The sequence below is a fragment of the Silurus meridionalis genome, chromosome 13 (genome assembly GCF_014805685.1).
Source record: "Silurus meridionalis isolate SWU-2019-XX chromosome 13, ASM1480568v1, whole genome shotgun sequence".
Taxonomy (NCBI): domain Eukaryota; kingdom Metazoa; phylum Chordata; class Actinopteri; order Siluriformes; family Siluridae; genus Silurus; species Silurus meridionalis.
Window position 1 is genome coordinate 26,336,025 of NC_060896.1, and position 20,102 is coordinate 26,356,126.

General features: G+C 36.7%; 2 protein-coding genes across 4 annotated transcripts in view; both read right to left on the reverse strand.

Annotated features, from left to right (window-relative positions):
- Positions 1-1,246: 1,246 nt before the first annotated feature.
- The window catches only part of LOC124396079 (phosphatidylinositol phosphatase PTPRQ-like), a 53,644-nt gene continuing 34,788 nt past the window's right edge, over positions 1,247-20,102 (reverse strand). Inside the window, exons 34-59 of one of the 3 annotated variants that reach the window (XM_046865050.1) lie at positions 15,947-16,258; positions 15,584-15,859; positions 14,789-14,940; positions 14,527-14,668; positions 13,697-13,978; positions 12,079-12,429; positions 11,373-11,491; positions 11,096-11,282; positions 10,765-11,006; positions 10,530-10,596; positions 10,260-10,418; positions 9,766-10,003; positions 9,591-9,664; positions 9,372-9,471; positions 8,524-8,652; positions 7,174-7,218; positions 6,077-6,103; positions 5,801-5,882; positions 5,602-5,692; positions 5,415-5,491; positions 4,985-5,119; positions 4,764-4,889; positions 3,039-3,187; positions 2,400-2,535; positions 2,189-2,312; positions 1,247-2,109 (exon numbers count right to left, since the gene is read on the reverse strand). In XM_046865050.1, the coding sequence (XP_046721006.1) occupies positions 2,072-2,109; positions 2,189-2,312; positions 2,400-2,535; positions 3,039-3,187; positions 4,764-4,889; positions 4,985-5,119; positions 5,415-5,491; positions 5,602-5,692; positions 5,801-5,882; positions 6,077-6,103; positions 7,174-7,218; positions 8,524-8,652; positions 9,372-9,471; positions 9,591-9,664; positions 9,766-10,003; positions 10,260-10,418; positions 10,530-10,596; positions 10,765-11,006; positions 11,096-11,282; positions 11,373-11,491; positions 12,079-12,429; positions 13,697-13,978; positions 14,527-14,668; positions 14,789-14,940; positions 15,584-15,859; positions 15,947-16,258 (3,860 nt within the window). In that variant the 3' untranslated portion in view covers positions 1,247-2,071. The remainder of the gene's footprint in view (positions 2,110-2,188; positions 2,313-2,399; positions 2,536-3,038; positions 3,188-4,763; positions 4,890-4,984; positions 5,120-5,414; positions 5,492-5,601; positions 5,693-5,800; positions 5,883-6,076; positions 6,104-7,173; positions 7,219-8,523; positions 8,653-9,371; positions 9,472-9,590; positions 9,665-9,765; positions 10,004-10,259; positions 10,419-10,529; positions 10,597-10,764; positions 11,007-11,095; positions 11,283-11,372; positions 11,492-12,078; positions 12,430-13,696; positions 13,979-14,526; positions 14,669-14,788; positions 14,941-15,583; positions 15,860-15,946; positions 16,259-20,102) is intronic. The other 2 variants (XM_046865051.1, XM_046865052.1) reach the window with 2 other exon arrangements.
- Positions 17,346-20,085, reverse strand: LOC124396080 (phosphatidylinositol phosphatase PTPRQ-like). The gene is made up of 3 exons (XM_046865054.1): positions 18,609-20,085; positions 18,270-18,415; positions 17,346-17,740 (listed from the first exon to the last, which is right to left on the reverse strand). The coding sequence occupies exons 1-3, from the start codon at positions 18,796-18,798 to the stop codon at positions 17,465-17,467; spliced, it is 612 nt and encodes a 203-aa protein (XP_046721010.1). The 5' UTR covers positions 18,799-20,085; the 3' UTR covers positions 17,346-17,464.

A 20,102-nucleotide genomic window follows, 5' to 3' on the forward strand; every position in this document is an offset into this window, starting at 1 on the left:
ATGAAAATGCATCGATCTATACCAGGCACATGATTCAACCCTGACTACAGGAGTATATTTTATTGCTTTAAATGCTTTACTAGGTGTTTCTCTTTTTTTTTTTTCCTTTGGGATTAGGATGAAGAAGTATGTATGTATGTATTTACGTAAATTTATTCATTGCTAGCTCCATATTTTGTCTACTTGTACAGAAGGAGATTAGCAATGATGTCATCCTGTGTGTCAGGAAACAATACAGAGGAACGGTAAAGATTTTATTTATTGCCATGGATTTGTGGGAAGGACGGCTTTTTGTGACGTTTGCACAGTTTTCTGGAATGGAAATAAAATTTATCATATTATGTTGTCTATGTTTGTTTTTTGTTGTTGTTTATGGTTTAATTGTGTGGTTTAAACCAACAAATGTTGGCTGAATTTCTGTCTGAATTCTTGAAAAAATGATTAAAAAAAATGTCAAAAAAAATATCTCTATTTTGGGAAATTTTAAATGTATTCGACAAAATAACGTGCTAATGTTTTTCTTTAGGTTACTGTCATGTACAAACGAGGAACCTGATAAAAGTGAGATTTTTCTTTAAAAAATAAAAATAAATCCCAGCAATGTTAGGAAGCAGGGGTCAGAGCACAGGGTCAGTCATGATACAGCACCCCTAGAGCACTGAGGATTAAGGGCCTTACTCAGGGGCCCCAGGGGCTCCCCTGTTTACAGTACATTTATATATCTATACTGGTGAAGTAACCCAACAGTTAAGATTTTGGGTTACTGGTCTCTCTCTCTCTTTTTCTCTCACTATGTCTCCTTCACTCTCTCTTTCACTCTCTCTCTCTTACAATCGCTCTCACTCTCTCTCCTTCACGCTCTCTCTCTCACACTCACTCTTTCACTCTCTCTTTCTCTTTCACTCTCTCTCGTTCTCTCAAGCTCTCTCTCGCAATCTCTCTCTCTCACTTTCCTTTCTTTCTTCCTTCATCATTAGCTCTTTGCTTTTCTCCAGCACAGTAGCACAGATGTGTGGAGCCGCTGCTGATGTGCACTGAAGCTGTTTTGGCGTCTGGTGGGGGATTGTTGTATATTGTATCTCTATACATTCTATTCCTAACCTTCATTTTTCACTCCATTCTGCAGTTTAATTTTCTTATTCACCTTTCAGTTGAGAGAGAAAAAGCAGCTCTGCTTTTCTGTTCATTGAACTTTATCTTTCATGGTGTACTTTAGAAATTTCCAATACACACTCAAGCTACATAATTCAGACAAAAATCACATTTATTTGAAAACACAAATACTGTTTCATTTGAAAATATACACTCAGAGTATCCTGTATATGTGTAACTCCTCACATAAAACACTTGTTTGGCTTAATAATTTATGATAAAAATTTATTAAACGAGAAACAAATTAAAAACGGTGAGTGGACGAGTGCTGGGTTTTTGTCTGCTGCTGTGTGCAGTGTAATAAATGTAGGAATAAAATAAATAAATGATGTAACTGATAACACGTAAAAGAAAAGGTTAGCGTGAGATTAAAGAGCGACGTGACGGAACAATAAAATGTCTAATTATTAATTAATTAATTAACTTATTTGTTTGTTTATTTATTTATTAATTTATTTATATTCCCTACATATATCTATAACTATGATAATTATCTAATACATTTTTCTAACCTTTTTTTTTTTTTTTTACACTTTTTCTATATAAAAACTGATTTCATGTTCAACACAGAGAGTTTTAAATTAGTTTTTACATTTTTAAGTCGTTAAAGTGTACATGGTGCCATATAAACCCAAACAGTGCAGAACTGAAGGACAAAAAATAAAAAGTAAGCAGCGAAATTCAATCCTGTACCTGTACATTTCACTTCACTGCTCTGTCTTTGATCGAGTATTTCGGTGAGCTAACGACGTGAGCAGAGAAAGTCTGAAGTGATTACACTCACATGTGGGTGTGGGTGTGTGTGTGTGCAAACTGTCGGCATCATAAATATTCCTGGTGTTTTGTCTGTGTTTGGCCGCAGTGCTCCTGTCGTCCGCGCTCTTAAGTGAAGTTGTCACAAGCGTTGAAATCAGAGCGCTCACATCGTCGTCTCTTCCCACTCCAACTCAACATCACCTGGAAAAAAAACTGGAAGCATTAATTCATAAAGCATAAACGAGACACATCGTGTCATCTGTCTGTGAGTGGATTTTACCTTCCATAGCATCCAGCGAGTCCATTTTCTCCAACGCTGAGTAGTTAACAAACCAGATGGACTGACTGTTGCCTTTGCTGGTCAGCAGATCCAGAGTGCTCTGATAAAGAAACATGTACTGCGCCTGTGGAACGGTGGGTCTGGCTTTAACATCACGCTTTATTCACTGTAGTCTTTTCCAATCAATTAATATGTGAATGTAGAATCTTACCAGGTTCTGCACCATGCACATCCTCTCACTGCGCAGTTCTGCCACCAGGCCGTACACGTCCACAAAGTCGTGGTCTTGGATGTGCTGAATCAGGTGGTCTAGAGCTATAAAGACTCCGGTTCTGCCCACGCCAGCACTGAACGCATTATACACGCATTATACACACACTGTGCATCTCCTCGGTCATTGTACATAATGAAAAAATAACCGTGTTCGCATGCAAATGTTAGGAATCGCATCGTAAAGCTCTAACGATCCACTGGTGCACACCATATAAACAACTGCTTGATTGCTGTATATTTAGTGGTCCATTCAAAAGCTTGAAATCTCCCATCAGATCAGTCTATTAGTCATTATTTTATATATTTAACTCCTATACCGCTTAACAAATACATTTTATATAACATACTATATGGACAAATGAGATCCCATGTGCTTTTTGAACATCTCAGTACACGTTTGCTGTTGTAATAACCCACTCTTCTGGGAAGATTTTAATTTCCCATTTGATTTTGGAGTGTGTTTGTAGAGATTCGTGCTCGTTTGTTCAACCACAAGAGTGTTAGTAAAGTGAGGAGGCCTGTGGTGCAATAGGTTTGAGGTGTTTGAAAGAATGTAGAAGAAACACAAAGTGCTGACCTGCAGTGCACTACGATTGTTGCATTGTCATGGCCTCTGTTGGATCTGACAGCTTTGACAAACTGGATTAAGGTGGAGCTGGACTCAGGAACACCATGCTCTGGCCAGGAGGTGTAGTTAAAGTGATGCACCACCATGTAGTCGCCATTCTGGAGACAAAATGTTATTGAACTCAAACTCAAATAAAAAAGGTTTAGCATCACTGCAGGAATGAACAGAACCTGATCCATTATTGCGAAGTGAAAGAAGGATGAGGCCTGATGAATAAGACAAAATGATATAATCTGAAGCACTGGCACAAGACAAACATCAGAAAAGAATATGTAGTGATTTTCAATTGGTGCTTATTTAAAGAACAGTAAATGAATTTTTTTTTCATACATTATAAATAAATGATTGTATATAGTTGTTATATATGGAATTTTGAAGAGGCGAGAATAGGAATTATTTTTTTTTAAATATTTAACATTTTTACATTGTTTTCTTCTACTGGTATGTAATTTTGCTTCTGTCTAGATGAAGTAGCTTAGTGGTTAAAACTCTGGGTTTTTCTCTGGGATGTGCAAAGAAACATTTGACAAGAAAATGCATAATCTCTCCTCTACTAGCACTAAATCCTACATAACATTAGCAAAACTCTCTCATTACAACATTATTTTCTGCTTCAGTAAAACTGTCTAAAAATGTACCCACAAATGTGTTTTACAAGAGGTCAATCTATCAAATCTGAACTATCCAAACCGATATTCATACAGAACTATCCAAAATCCATAACGATAGTTTTTCCGGCTTCCGGTCCGCTGTCATTTCGAGAGCGGCCTCTAGAGGCAAACGACTGACGCACCATGATGTTCGTTTTAGACGCATAATTTATTATTTATATTTTATTAACTATATTATGATACTTATTTCATTTAGCAGATTTTATATATTATATCATAATTCAGTACTATTTTTTCTTTTTGTAAAAATGTTCAGTACTATTTTACATAAAGTGTTGTTTGTTTTTTATCCAATATCCAATTTCAAAAGCTATCGATTAATTAATCGACCTCAATATTTTACTGTTATAATTAATGATAGGATACAAAGAGATATATGTAATATATCATATAAACTATATATTAGATTGTTTAGCTGCTAAAATGTCATGCATTGCGGTTTTAATTAATTTATGCTCTCCTGAAAAGGGGTTTGTGTCTTGTTTGACTGCTATGTTGTCTCTATAGTTTTTTTAACTTTTTATGTAATCTAACTTTCTAAATAATACACATATTTAAAAAATATCATCGTTGATAAGTTCCTGTAAAGAGACATATAAAAAAAAAAAAAAAAAAAAAAACTTCCGCTCCTTAGTGGCTGTTTTTGTAAAATCCCCAATAACCCCTTAATTAAAGGCAGTTGGGGGTTGTAGCTCAGGTATGAACTCAAATCCCAGCACCATCAGGCTACCACTGCTGGGCCCTTGAGTGGGGCCCTTCACCCTCGACTGCTCAGTTGAAAGTGGCTCTTATGTAAACACATTTAACGCTAAAATGCACATTTAATATTTATGAAAAGAGTTTCTAGTGTTCTAGTTCTTCTTTTTTTTAGTGAAAGAGAGGCAGAATATACAAATGTTAACATATACTTGTAAAAAAATAAAATAAAACAGGTTTTGTGTGTGTGTGTGTGTGTGTGTGTGTGTGTGTGTGAGAGAGACTATTGAAAGTGTCAATAGCTCACCTTCTCCACTCTAAGAGCTCTGACAGTCCAGTCGGGATGCACGTCCTCCGTCAGCTTTGTAATAACGATGTCACCAAACACACTGACCGGCTTGTTGTCCTCCGGCCAGTACTGGTGACAGCGGATCTGCACCGAGAGCCAACAAAACAACTAATCATTACTAATTACCAGTCAATAAACATGTGATAAAATATAATGAAATGCTGATTTTGCGCTCATACCCGACCCTTCTCAAAACACTGGGTGAGCATAGCGATGGTTTTGGTCCTGGTTTCCCAAATCATTCTCCAGAAATCAGCCACGGTACCAGGAAGCGGCCCCTGAGTGGCTATAAACTCATTAGGGCACAGATAACCCTGCAGAGAGAAGTGAGGTGATTTATTGTTTCATTATTTACATATTAATAATTTGATAATGTTATGCAGAAAACAGCTTAGCGTAGCTGATTAACCTACTAGCATGTTTTGTGCAAGAAATTAACATGGACATGAGGAGAACATGTGACCATCCACACACTCCGTAACGTTACAGCATACAATAAGTGAACACTTATTATAACTGGAAAGTGCCGAGTAAATTCTGAAAAAAATCTGTAAAATCATATCTGGAAAGAGAAATGAGTGGTGTGGTGTGTTAAACTCGGGCTCTTACAGAGACAAAACTAGCGTTGATGTAATCAGAGCCTGGGATCCCCGGCTCAGAAAGCAGCTTCACTCGGTTATTGTTATCTGAAAAAAAAAAAGCACCAGAGAGTGAACTGAAACTGATGTGGAACAGGTTTGGGGTCAAAGTCAGGTTAAAGGAAAAAAAAAAATCAATGTGTGTGTGTGAATTGTACAGGGTTTAATGTTGGTGAAGCGGTTTTTCGAGCGGTTCCACGGCAGATCGGCGTCCGATGTTGCCAGGTCATGCAGAAGCTTGGGAAGTTCCTACAACACAAAGAATCACCTATTACGAAAAAAAACATTATCACTGAATGTAACTTAACATCAGAAATTCGATTTTTATTTATATTTAGAGCTCGGAACAGAAATTACAGCAAATTCCTCGTGAAACTTGGCGTTGTCGTTGGCACAAAGCTCCTCCACGTGCTGAATGAACGCCTTTTTACTGATCGGCCTGGAACAGATAAGAAACATTACTGTAACTTTAAAAGTGGGAACAGGAATATTAGCATCAGCTTCATTTAACAACGTACTCCATAGAAAATAATATACTTCAACTACTGAGAGCAATTATTCATCTTTTTTATATACGTCTAAAAAAAACAAAGAGGTTAAGAGAATAAAACTGCTGATTCAAATATCACTTACTTTAGAGATTTCCTATAACTGAGCAGCCTGAAAGGTTAATAGAAATTATTACATGAAACTACAATAATCAGACAGACAGACAGACAGACAGACAGACAGACAGACAGACAGACAGACAGATAGATAGATAGATAGATAGATAGATAGATAGATAGATAGATAGATAGATAGATAGATAGATAGATAGATAGATAGATAGATAGATAGATAGTTCTTGGCTACATTCTTACTGCAAGTTTAAACCAGTTTATTTATTAATTAATATTCATTCAATATTAATGTTTTATTAGTTTAATATTTACTAATAAAATAGTAAAATCTGATTTTATTTCTCACATCAACTCTAGTTTTTATAGGATCTTTAAAACACTAGATGTTATTAAAAAAAAGTCATATAATACTTTAACCTTATTAGTCATTTATTTATTAGTATTTTAGCATATTATTGCCACTTAGAAATGTGAAGTTTTTTTTTTTCTTTTCTTTTTTTTTCCTTTATTTATTTTTATTCATACTTATAGTCAGATTATATTTTAATATACTTTTATACTTATTTTTATGTGTTTTTATGTTACTCAACTTTATAAAAAAATTTTTCAATCATAAAAAGCATTTAACTATATCTGTATGACTGTATGTGACATAAAATTTGAATTTAATAATAATAATAATAATAATAATGATAATAATAATAATAATAATAATAATAATAATAATAATAATAGTTGCAGTAGCAGGAATAGTAGTATTTATGTATTTATGTGTTTATTTATATATTAATATAAAATAATATAAATATTATTAAAATAGTAATATAAATACTACCCAGTATGAATGTAGCCACACACACACACACACACACACACACACACACACACACACACACACACACACACACGCACAGTGTAATCGGGTACATCACAAAGCACGAGCATTAAAGTGTTTGCGAATGACTGCTGTATTAGTAATGCACATCCACATCCACAAAAAACCACAAGCATACCATAGACCTTCATTTCTCTTTTGACAAACCAATAAAAGCCTATGTAGAAGGAAGACCAGAGCATGCATCAGCATATACAACTGCGAAAACTTACTGGATGACATATATCTCCTTCCTCCTAAAGAAAAAGGAGGAGTACCTGAGAAAAAGAGTGGTAGTGAGTAAAAGAGAGAAACAGTGAAAGTGTGTGTTAGTCAGAAGATGAAGCGGCATATAAACACCAATTAGGTTTAATCACAAATAGTAGCTAATGTGTAACACTAAGAGCACAAGGGCATATAAATATCTATACTGTTGCATGTCAGGTAGTTTTCTGCTTTTGCTAAAAATCACTCAAAGTATGATTTAGTCTTAAAAATGCCCCTGAGAGCAGTAGGAGTCAAACTTCTTACGATGCGAGTATGTAAGACATACAGAATGTTTTGGTCCGATCTCACACATCTCTGGTTACCATGTTTTCTTACCCAATCAGGAACAATTTTAGCTCAGGATTTGTCCAGTGTGTATATACTTGTCTGTTTGCTGCATTAAACCAAAGAAGAATGCATGTGACACTCTGTGTGCTGTGTGATTCTTCGCTGATCAGAAAAAAAACACCACGTGCATCGTGGATCACGAGACCTCTCCTCAACCTCTCCAAGAACCAGTGATGGACAAAGTAGACAAACCATGTACTTGAGTTAAAGTAGAGATCAACTCAGTAAAATGTGACTCCAGGAAAAGTAAAAGTGAGTTGAGTGAAAGTACAAAAGTATTTGCCTTCAAATGTACTTAATTATCCAAAATACTATGGTTTATTACAGCTACAATGTTCCAATTATCACAAGACTCTTTACTTTGCTTTACTGATCATGAGCCCAAACAAAAATCTTTCTATTCCTTTATTTATTCTTCTCATAATGTTCTGCTTGCTGTTGAACTGAAGCTGAACTGTATGTTGGTGCTAATTAAATACCACCAATTGATAAATAAACTCATAAATAAACAACTGATTTTGCAAAAAAAAATTTTCAAATTTTTGACTTTGAAGTACTTCAGTAAAGTACAGATACGTGAAAAAGCTACTGAAGTACAGTGACTGTCAAAAATGCATTTTTTGTTTGGGTATGATAAAAATCTAACATCTATTAAAAGCATCATTTATAATGTAGAACATTTGTATGACTAAATATCAACGATTAAAAGGGAATAATTTAAGTTATCTATATGTTGTCGTCTGGAGAAGGATGATCCGCTGTGGCGACCCCTAATGGGAGAAGCCAGAAGAAGAAGAAGAAGATCTATATGTTGTCTATTTGAACCCCAGACTCAGGAATCAGACAGCTTACATCATTGCAGATCTCACAAACATGGATATATGTGCAATTTGGGGAATGTGATACGTCTGCATGGCTCCAAATGAGAAGGATCTCCGATCATGTAAAGACGTCAGTTATAGATTTACCTCTGAACTTTTTCCTCTTTCAGCTCCATGTCTGCCATGGCTATCAGCTGATCCAACTTCAGCTTGGTCTCAATAATCTCTGCTTCTCGTGGAGAATAAGTGCCACCCTCCTTTTGCCTCTGATGGATCCTGCATTTGGGTAAGAAGCTAGATTTTAAATAAAAGCAATACAAATCATCTCTGAGAAATATCTGATGCTTTATACGCTTTATACATCTTTCAGGATTTCGGCTGCAGGCATCAGAGTGAAATATAATTAGGCGTAGGCTATAAAGCTAATTAACAAATAATTCACTGCAATAATGCAGTGCAAATGCAAAACTACCTTTTGCAAGTTTACAAGATTTGTGCTTTTATACTGGCAGTTGTAGACAATTGCTGCAGTACTGCAGGTGGCACTATTTTAAAAACAATTTTAGTACAAACATTTTAGGACAATTTCAATCTCGTTTGGTTTTTATAGAAAATCATGTTTATAGAGTTTAAACACTATAAATTGTTGACCACTTTCTCAATGTAGTCCTATTTTTTTTCCAGAAGAAAGTTAAACATTTTTGTTTTCGGTAAGTAATGCATGTTGAGGCCTTGGTAAATGCACTGTTTATGGTATTTATTTCATACTGTGATGAAATGGATTTTTGTTATGAAATCCTACGTTCTAATGTTTTACTAACAAAAACATTATCCATAAAATAAAATAAAAATTATTTAAAATTTAAATATTCTTTGATAATATTTGAATATTTAATATTTAATTAAAATTTAAATATTACAAAATAATATTCAAATGTCTTGAAAAAAGAATTCTATAAAAAAATAAATAATAATCAATAAATCAAATTCCTTACCGAACAGAAGCGTATATAATTAGGATCAGGAACAATGCCAGGAAGAAAGACAGGAGCACCCCGAGTATGATATGTTCATCCCGGGTCAAAAGACCCCCATCTGTATGGATGAAAGGAAGCAACACTGCATTGAGATGGAATAAACCATGGCGTACGCAATGATGAGAATGTGTCACACTCTCCTTGTTTTATTCTATAGTGAAATTCTGAAAGGTGTACCTGCGGTTCTGGTCCGGTCCGAGTACTCCGAGTCTGTGTACTGGCCGAGGATATTCGTCGCACGAAATTTAAATCTAAATAAAACAGGACGTAAAATGTCACCACACAATCTTACTTCTGGGATGAGGACACAGACATGCAGTTATTGTGTCCCCCATAAGTGTGTTAAACTTACACATAATATGTTTTGGGTTTGAGAGGCCCGTTACAGAGGATCTGCGCCTCCTCAGAGAAACATCCTTCATCCGCTCCTATCACGTAAAACTTGGAGTGTATGATCCTGCGAGATATTTCCACAGCCGGACCAGGATCCTCTGAGCATTCTGGATTTAAAAAGCCTTCGTCCGTCACATACGGGGCAGAAGGGTGGTGGAACACGCTCTTCCAGTTAGATACATTACTGTAGTCCATCACTGCAAAGATAGAAAAGTCGGTTCAGTGCTTTCGTGAAGTAAACATGAGTGTGTGATGAAATACACTCGAAACACCTTCAATAAAACAGACTTGATAAACACAGGTCTGGATTTAGCCTTGGGGATAATGTATTTTTTTCTCAAATTATATGAAATTTTGAACATCTCAAGTGTATTTCATAAGCATCTGCTTTTTTTAGCGACTTGAGCACAAAAGTTGTTAGTCTCTCCGCATACACCGGTGTTACGAGCGTACCGGCCGGCTCAGAGACGATGACCTGGATTTTCTCAATAGGCCCGTTGACATCTGAGAAAAAACACAGTGGCATCTCGATAGTGATGGTTTGCTTCGTTGCCATGACAGCGCCGACACTGTTCAGGGTTACCATCGGCCTCCTGGAGGGCATTGGTGGGGCTGAAATGAAACAGAATACAGAGGTGAGGTCGGTGGACTTTTTCACAGGAAACTGCTTTAATCCACAAAAAGAAAAAAAACAGTCGTTCCGTTTTCATGAGGGGTGCCAACCTTTTATTGGCATGCTGACTTTAACTTCTGACCTGGGTCCGAATCCTGCGCCATTCACTGCAGCAATCTGTAAAACAAACACATCACTCAGCTGGGCCTCATGCATGTTCAGGTAAATAGTTTCCGAAATATTTTTCGTAATTTTTGGAAACATCCGCACTGTTGAGTGGACCGAAATGAATTTAAATAGAAATACGAGCAGGAATGCTGTGGTATTCGGTGAAATAAAATTCACCTGTATGCTGTAGTTGAATCCTCCTTTAAAACCTTCTATAACAGCGGTCATGGTCTTGTTCGGGTTACTGACCACAGGCAGGCTGCGGATCTCAAAGTCCAACTGTCCATCGCGGTAAATATACACGTGATAGGCGCTGATGTTGCCGTTCGGCTCGTCCGGTGGTAAAAACGTTACCACGACACGGTTCACTTCCTCTGGCAGGATGGTCAGGGTCAGGTTTTTTGGGGGGTCCTTTGGTTCTGGCAAAAAAAAATTTACAAAATGAAATCCAAGTAGTCACGAAACACATGCATTCATCCTTAAAAACACATAAAAATTGTTTTCTCACCCCCCTCTAGCGTCCTGATGACAACAGGCTCAGCTGCCATGCCGTCTCGGTGGGCGTCGCTCACGTTTCCAGTAAAGGCAGTGACAGTAACTGTGTAATAAGTGTACGCACTCAGGTTCCCGATGACCACCATCCTGATTTCATTTGCGTTCCTCACCACTGTTACATTACTACCTGATCCATCCAGCTGAATAAAGAAAAGATTAAAGAATCATGATTAAATTTTACACTGGCTTTTTATCAGCATGTATACATCTGGTTTGTCGTTTGAACTCACAGAAATGACGTCAATGAGGTAGGAGGTGGGGCCTGAGATGATTGCAGGTTCATCCCATGTGATTTTCATCCCAGAGACAGAGGGAAGGACAGAGATGTCGAGTGGTGGGGCATCAGGGTCTGATAGAGAGTGAGAGAGGAATATATATAAATGAATAAATAGAAATATTTGATTTTAATAATGAATAAATCTATAATGCGATACTGCTTAGCGAACATCAGCAGTAGCTACACCATTTGTTGTGCAACATTCATGTTGCATTTTTGATGCCAAATCAACATTTTCACCTGTATTTTTTATTTGTTTATTTTTACGATTCATTTGATTTTAAATTTTTGATTTTTAGCTTAATTAAATCATAATCAAATCCACTACATTAAAGATTAATGATAATAATAATGCCAATATTCTGAAGCCAAATCTCTAATAGCTTTTTACAGAGAAGCTGACAATTAATCACTGTTTACAACCATGATGAGCAGAAAATCATTTAAGAACACCAAACATGTCAGATGCATGGATGTACAACAGGATATAACTAAAATTGGAAAGGTGATGACTGAACTAAGGCCAAGTAATGATTCTCTCATTTTTAACTGTATTAATTGAGTTTTTTTTCTGCATCATGCAACACAAGGGTAAAAGAAACCAATGGTCTTGTGATAAGGATCAGCAAAGTCCGTGTCTATGTGTATGTTTGACCTACTTCCTGCTAGTGTTTGTATGTATATCCACTCTGTAGGTTCTCCAGCTCCCGCGTTGGTCCATGCCTCCACTCTGACTCGATAACGTCTGTATTTTCGCAGAGGGTGCAGTGTTACTGTAATCTCCTTCGACCCAATCTCCCTTGTTCCATATTCGGTTGCGTTTACCCACAGGAAAACTTCACTCTCCACACATGTAGAATCAACTTCTTGATCGCACACCGTTGCCAGACGCTGTCTTTCCACTCTGTAACCCCGTAAGTGGCCTGGGACTCGGGTAGGACGGTGCCAACTCACAGTCACTGCCTCAGAGCTTTTATTTACCACAGACAGCGACTTCGGGGGGCCAGGAACTGCAGAGACAGTCACTGAGTCAGTCATGTATCAAAGAAAATAATTATTACAACTGTTTCTATTGGTCTTCTTGCATAATAATAATAATAATAATAATAATAATAATAATAATAACAATATGTATTAATATTTATATACTACAATATTGAACATTATATATAATATCATTTTATAGTATTATTACGTAGTGGTAGTAAACATTATATTAGAGGCTTAATTTTTTATATTTATTATAAAAATGTATACAATATATGCATTGTTGTAATAATATTATTTGATTAGTAGTGGTAATAGTTTAATTTAAAGATTTTAAAAGATTTTTTCTATATTAAAAGACAAAATGTATAATAATAATAATAATAATAATAATAATATGTATTAATATATATATAATTTAATATTATAATTAGTAGTGCTAGTAGTAGTTGTATTCGAAGTTAAAAGACAAAATATATAATTATAACAATAATAATAATTATTATTATTATTAATATGTTTATTATTCTCATTAAGATTATTTGATTAGTAGTGGTAGTAGTTGTATTTAAAAATACAAAGACAAAGACAAAATGTATAATAATAATAATAATAATAATAATAATAATAATAATAATAATAATAATAATAATAATAAAATAATAATAATAATAATATGTATTAATATTTATATACTATTATATATAATATTATATAAATATTATTTTATATTATAATTAGCAGTGGTAATAAAGATTTTATTAGAAGCTTGATTTTTTAAATATATTAAAACATAAAAATGTACATATTAATAGTAATAATAATAATAATAATAATAATAATAATAATAATAATGTGTATTGTTCTAATTAATATTATTTAAAAGTATTATTAGTAGTGATAGTAGTAATTCTTTTTACATTTTTAAATATAATAAAACACAATGTATTAATAGTATTGAGATTTTTTTTGGCTACTCTTTATGACGAGTGACTGCATATTTTACTCAAAATGATTATTACATTTTTAGATGCTTTATTTTTCCTGAACAGATTTGCAGCCTCTGTTGCATTTTGCATTAAAATTTGGATTAGGTCTTAGATTATGCATGCTCACCAGGGGTTTGATGTTACACAGGTACATTTAAATGTGTATACAGTATTATACAGAAAATGCTGCTTTCAATTATGTGAATAGGCAGCCAACAAATCCAGTCTAAATACAAACAAAACACACACGTAATCCTCCCACAATGCCTGAAACATTTGGTTCAGACTTGCAGATTTGTACCTGATTCTGGTAGTGTGTGTGCCGTGCAGTTGGCCTCCATTCCTGGACCTGCCGAATTAACAGCAGCTACAGAGATGATATAAAACATATCGGGATGCAGAGCACTGAAAGTGTACACCAGTTTGTGTTCAATCTTTATGGGGAACGCGTCCATTCTGTGATCTGCGGAGACAATCTGGTAATGTAAGATCTCTCCGTTTGGGTTTGCTGGAGGCTCCCATTCCATGTACACTGAATCCCAGTCCAGGCCCGAACAGGACAAATTTCCAACCTCCTCGGACACTGCAACACACACAGAATTTACATGCTCACACAATTCAACTCAGCGATCTATTGGCAGTTGAAATATGAATATGCATCAGCGCTACCAAACCAAAAAGTAAACAACAACAAAAGCAACAGCCAAACCCAAACCGAAATCAAGGCAAAAGTATGAAAATGTACTCATGGCAAGCAATAAGCAAAAAAAAAAAAAAAGACAAAACTATAAATATTGATACATTAATTGATGTCAATCTTGACACATCAATAAATGAATTAATTCATCATTGGGAGTGACGAGGACGGACAGGATCAGAGATGAGTTTATAAGGTAGGACGTTTTCTTGAGACGAGGTGAGATATGTGCGATGGAAACGGTTGAGTCATGTGCAGAAAAGAGAAGAACATGGTGTATATCGGTAGAAGAATGCTGAGGATGGAGCTGGGAGGCAGGAGGAAAAAAAGAAAGGCCAAGCAGAAGGTTTATGGATGTGGTAAAGGAAGACATGCAGGTGATAGAAGAAGAAGAAGAAAAACAACTACTGCCAGTTTCTTGTCCTGAATCTTACCTGACTCAGGGGTAGTAAAGTTAATAGGAAGACTGTACTGATCTCCATTGCCTGCATTGGTGTAAGTAGACACACTGATCTCATAAGAGCTATGGGGTTTAAAGCCACTCAATTCAACCTCAGTAGAGGCACCTGTGGAGTTCTGAAGCAAAAGCAGAAATGTAATAATACAGGAAATATTCAAAGATTTACTGCACACACACACACACACACACACACACACACACACACACACACACACACACACACACGGTAGAATTACCTGGTATATAACAGCGTTTGTGTTTAGTTCCACTATTTTGAATCCGTAATGCTGAACGACGCCGTTGGGCTCCAGACTGGGTTCCCACTGGAGCCACACCGAGTCAGAAGACTGGTTAAAGATGCTCAGGTTCTGTGGAGGAGACATTGGACCTACAGTCCAAACAGTCACAGGAGGTATTAAAGACACACAAAGATGATCTATTTCATGGATCAGAAAAGTCATTTCAGGGCTCAGTGTGGGTTTGAAGTTCAATGATGCTCTAACACCAGTGGGGATGGTTTACAATGCAGTTGGGAAAAAAGGAAAAATTCAGACTATGACATTCATAAAAACTCATCACAGTTCAATGTTAACTTTACTTCAGTGTAGATTCTGCAAAATGATTCGAATGGCTGATAATCAGTTACCTTTTAATAAAAATGCATGCTTTAAACAAATGTGAACAATGTGACAAATTGCTGTAAAAAAAATGCTTTAATTGTTAATAAAAATCAAATTAATATTTGTTTTGACGACCCTTTGCCTGCAAAATAGCATCACTTATTCTAGGTACACTTCACACAGTTTTTGAAGGATCTCAGCAGGTTAGCTGGTTTCAAACGTCTTAGACAACTAATCATAGATCTTCTGTGGATGTAGGCTGTTTCAAATCCTTGTGTCTCTTCATGATGTTGAGATCAGGGCTCAAACTCAATACTGGTATGAAGTTATCATTAGTCATACTGGTATAAGGTTGTACTCATAATGCACAGATAATTGCAATGACACTCCATAAACTGATTGGAAACTCACCTGCTTCATCGGTGTGCAGAGCCAGCATGAGGGACGGTCCCATGCCCTTGCGAGTCACCGCAGAGATGGAGAGGTTGTAGGGTTTGTACGGGGTCAGGTTTGTGAAAGTAAGCTCTGAGTCGGGTGTGTATGTGATGTTGGATGTCCGGGGTCCCTGCAGAACTACAGCGTATTCGATTATCTCTCCATTCGGCTCCACAGGAGCGTCCCATGATACCAGGATTGAGGTGGAGGAGAGATTCCTGCTCACATCCAGTAATGGAGCTGAACTGGGTACTGGGTACACACACACACATGGCCCACAATTACATTTCTGACAGTTGTTCTGAAGTTTTACTCTTTCACATACCGCATGCAACTCACCATCATCATCCGTTCTCAGGTGCAGTACGGAGGTGTGTTCTAGGGCGGAGCCTGCACTAGTTGCCGGGGTAACTTGTAGTACATACGGGAAGTACTTCCTGAGTTTGGTGAAAAGGTGAATCGTGTCTGTGGTGGTTCTATCAATGGTCTGATTTTCTGTGCGGTTGACGGACGGGTGTGTTATTCCCGCCTCCTGCAGGTTCAGCTGGTAGAACACTCTGCCATTCGGCTCCAAAGGGGGGTCCCAACTAATCACTACTGCCGTAGAGCCGTACAGCTGAGCCGAGAGATTATGGACCGGACCATTTGGAACTGGAAAGGGGAGAGACATTTAGAATGAGGGGGTTGATTCAAGAGACATAATGAAACACTTCAGAAAAGAGAACGTGTCTTTGGGATTGTAAAGTCTGACATTCTGTTCTCTATTCGGAAGTGTAAAAATCAATATAGACATCATACACAATACAGAGTGCATATGTTTAAAGAAGGTAACATCATGTTAAAACTTATTCACACAGTGTTCGACACACTGACATTCACAAACGTATTTTCTTTACAGACTTTTCATTTCATTTTTATTTCAAGGGTAACATTTCACGTTTCAAACGGTATTCTGCATGCAATGCATGTGCACGTATGAGAGGAAAAGCAGTTATCCATCATTTACAAGGAAAATGGTTCTACTCCAGACTCCTGCAAAATGACCAGAAGAATGTTTTGCTGTGAGTCACGGATAGATTAAGAGAGAGGTAGAGGAAAGAGAGATTGTCCTTGCATAGTCTGTGATGGAGAAGATGTGCAAAGACAGAGAGGTGTGTTGCTTAGTTGAGCTCAGGCAGCTGGACATTTGAAGTGGAGCTGCAGGAACTGAAACATAACCAAACACAGGCAGGAGAGAGGGAGAGAGAGAGAGATTATTATCATTATTATTATAATATTGTGATATGGAACACTCCCATCAGCCTCACACAACAGGGGAGAATCACTTTTCTCTTTCAGGGTCAACTCTGCTCTGTTTTTTCCCAAAATCACACCAAAACAGGGAATAATCTGCTGTCTAGGAAACTGTGCTGTGATTTATGAAATGTAAGTTTGGACAATAATGTCTGTATGTTGTGTTTTTAGAGGACAGTAAATCTGTACTGCTATACAAACTGCACATTGATTACTCTAAAATATATCCCAGTTTTATTTCTATAGTCCATCGAGAAGAAATATTAAAATGATCTTTTCAGTTTTTTTAATGTAGCTAATGAGATGTACATAAATTATACATGCTAATAAGAGATATAAAATATACCTGATGTGGCATACATCTAATACTGAGCTGTGTATCTCACACCCAGAGTGCACTTATCTTCTCTCTGACCACCAGCTAGAAAATCACCATGAATCCTGACAACAGGGTAAAACCCATTCCAAGAGATTAACTTTTTTTTTATACATGTTGAGATTTGTCCTTAACCATAATCTCTAATGGATTGTTTCACCAGTTGTATTAAACTTTATTCATATCCTTTATCTATTGTCTAATCCTGACTCGAGTGCATCCTTGAGTTTTGGTGTGATTTTTTTTTGTAGAAACGAGGTGAAAACGGTTGGAAAAACGGTGCAGAGCTGCTCTCCTGCCCTGTCTGTGTGAGGAGACTGACCATCCTCTGGTGTGGTGAAGTTAAGGGGTTTGCTGATCACCCCTCCATCACCCAGAGACGTGCTGGAGCTCAGCCACACCCTGTATTCATGCCCTGCCCTCAGCCTGGCCAGCTCCGCCCACTGAAACACACCCGGTACTCGCTACACAGAGACACATAAGAGACACAGAGGCGTTAATGTTTATAAATGTAAAACACTGTTTATATATGTTAAAAAAAGCTTTTTTTCTTTCAGCTTGTTTCAATATTTTTCAGTGATTTTCAATTAGCAGGTGTATTTTTTTTACATTTATTTATAATAATAATAAATAAATACAAACATACAAAGCAGCATCACTGTTAATGCTCATGCTGTTTATTTCAGTATAACTTTATAAAAATTACTATTAAAATACTATTGAAATACATTCGAATATTAAATATTTTCATTTAAATAATAAGAAATATTGAAATATTAAACATCATACAATTATGTGTTTGAATAATGTATACCGTGAATTTTTATATATATATATATATATATATATATATATATATATATATATATATATATATATATATATATATATATATATATACATAATAAGGAAGGTATGTGTGTGTGTGTGTGTGTGTGTGTGTGTGTGTGTGTGTGTGTGTGTGTGTGTGTGTGTGTGTGTGTATGGATGAACCTGGGTGGAGATGGTGATGTTATCGCTGTAGTAAATTGTGTAGTACTGTATGATACCGTTCGGCTCACTCGGGGGGCTCCAATTCAATCTTACTGTCCTTGGAGACAGCAGTGTGTAGAACAAATTCTGAGGGGGATCTGAGGGAGCTGACACACACACACACACACACACACACACACACACACACACAAATATCAAATAACAAAACTAGTCCTTCAGGCTATTCAAAAACAGAAAGTAAAAAAGAAAGGAGGTGTCTGTGTGTGTGTGTGTGTGTGTGTGTGTGTGTGTGTGTGTGTGTGTGTGTGTGTGCGTGGATGGGTGTGTGAGTGTTTATACCCGACTCTGATGTGCTTAAAGTGATGTAGATAAGTACACCTCCATCGCCAAACCAAGTCCACCCGCTCACAGAGGCGTTATACAGTCCAGGGCCATCTACACTCACCACTAATGACGTCTCAGTCACATTGGCTACATACTCAGAGCTCAAGTTCCTAACACACACACACACAAACACAGGCATGCACATACATACAAAACACACTGGAAATCGTTATCATAATATTGATGTATTTAGATAAGTAAATCCATGCAAAAAATTGACTAATATCGCTATATTTTGACATATTTTAGTTCATAAAAAGTGCCAGGATCTTTAGTCAGTGGCTGGAGGTCAGGGCTAGCAAGATCTTCTCTACTGGCCTAAACATTTTTCAAAATCTCTTTAATACATTGTAATATATATGCATTGGTCCAGAGTCTATTCTCTCATTTCATGGCTTTTCTGTTTACATTGTTTTTATCCAATCAGATTTCAGCCGTCACATCATGTGTTGCCAGGGTCAAAGGTATCCATATGCCTTGAGCCTTCACACATACAGAGCATGATGATGAAGGCTGCCACTTTAACAAATCAGATTGCAAGCTGGAGTCACTGAGGCCATCTAGAAGGCGTCTAAGCATGTCAGCATTTTAATATTCTAGTCAGAGCTCCTAAACTGCACAAGCTTAAAATCGATGCTTATGTCAGAGAAGATGTAAGCAAGTGGTGCAGTTGTGGCTCCAGTGAAAAGAGACTTGTTGTATTGTGTTCATTGGGTTTCTCGCTTTTGTATTGGTGTTCATTCTCACTGTATGAGATTTCTGTCTTGTTCTACTGCGTTTCTTTATAATGATAGTATTCAGATGTGGATTGATTCAGGTAGGACACCACTGAAGGCCTGCGGTGAAATACACGGCCCACCACTGTCTCTAAATATATATATACAAAATAGCATCCATACAGCCTCCTGCACATGAATCAGCTTTTAGTAAAGAGGGTCTGATCCTGTATCCGAGTCTCGAATTACATTGTATTGGGGGAATTCAAGAAAATCAGCCATCCAATAGATTCAATCAATGTTAGATTAAAAAGCACTCACCACACTCTCACTATGTAGTACAGTATGTCCGAGTTGGTCTCCTCTGATGGTTCCCATGACAACTCGACTTGGTTATCGGACAACTTCCTGTAGTACAAAAACTGCAGAGGGGAGCTTGGGACTGTTGTTCAGGAAGAATATTGTTTATTGATTATTAGAATTCCGACTCAAGACCTTGTCGTTCCCGAACACTGTGTGTCAAAGAACTTACATAGTATCTACATATACACATGTACAACAGAAGAAAACTCTTTCCAGGATTTTTGAAGACTGAAAGCACAAATAAATGTTCAGGATGAAGCTGTAGGAGTGTTAAGGAAAGTTAAGAATTAGTATTGACGCATCTGCAGGTCTGAATCCAGCTCGGCTATAAACAGAACAGCAGGTGATCAGTGTTCCTGAGGTTTCTAAA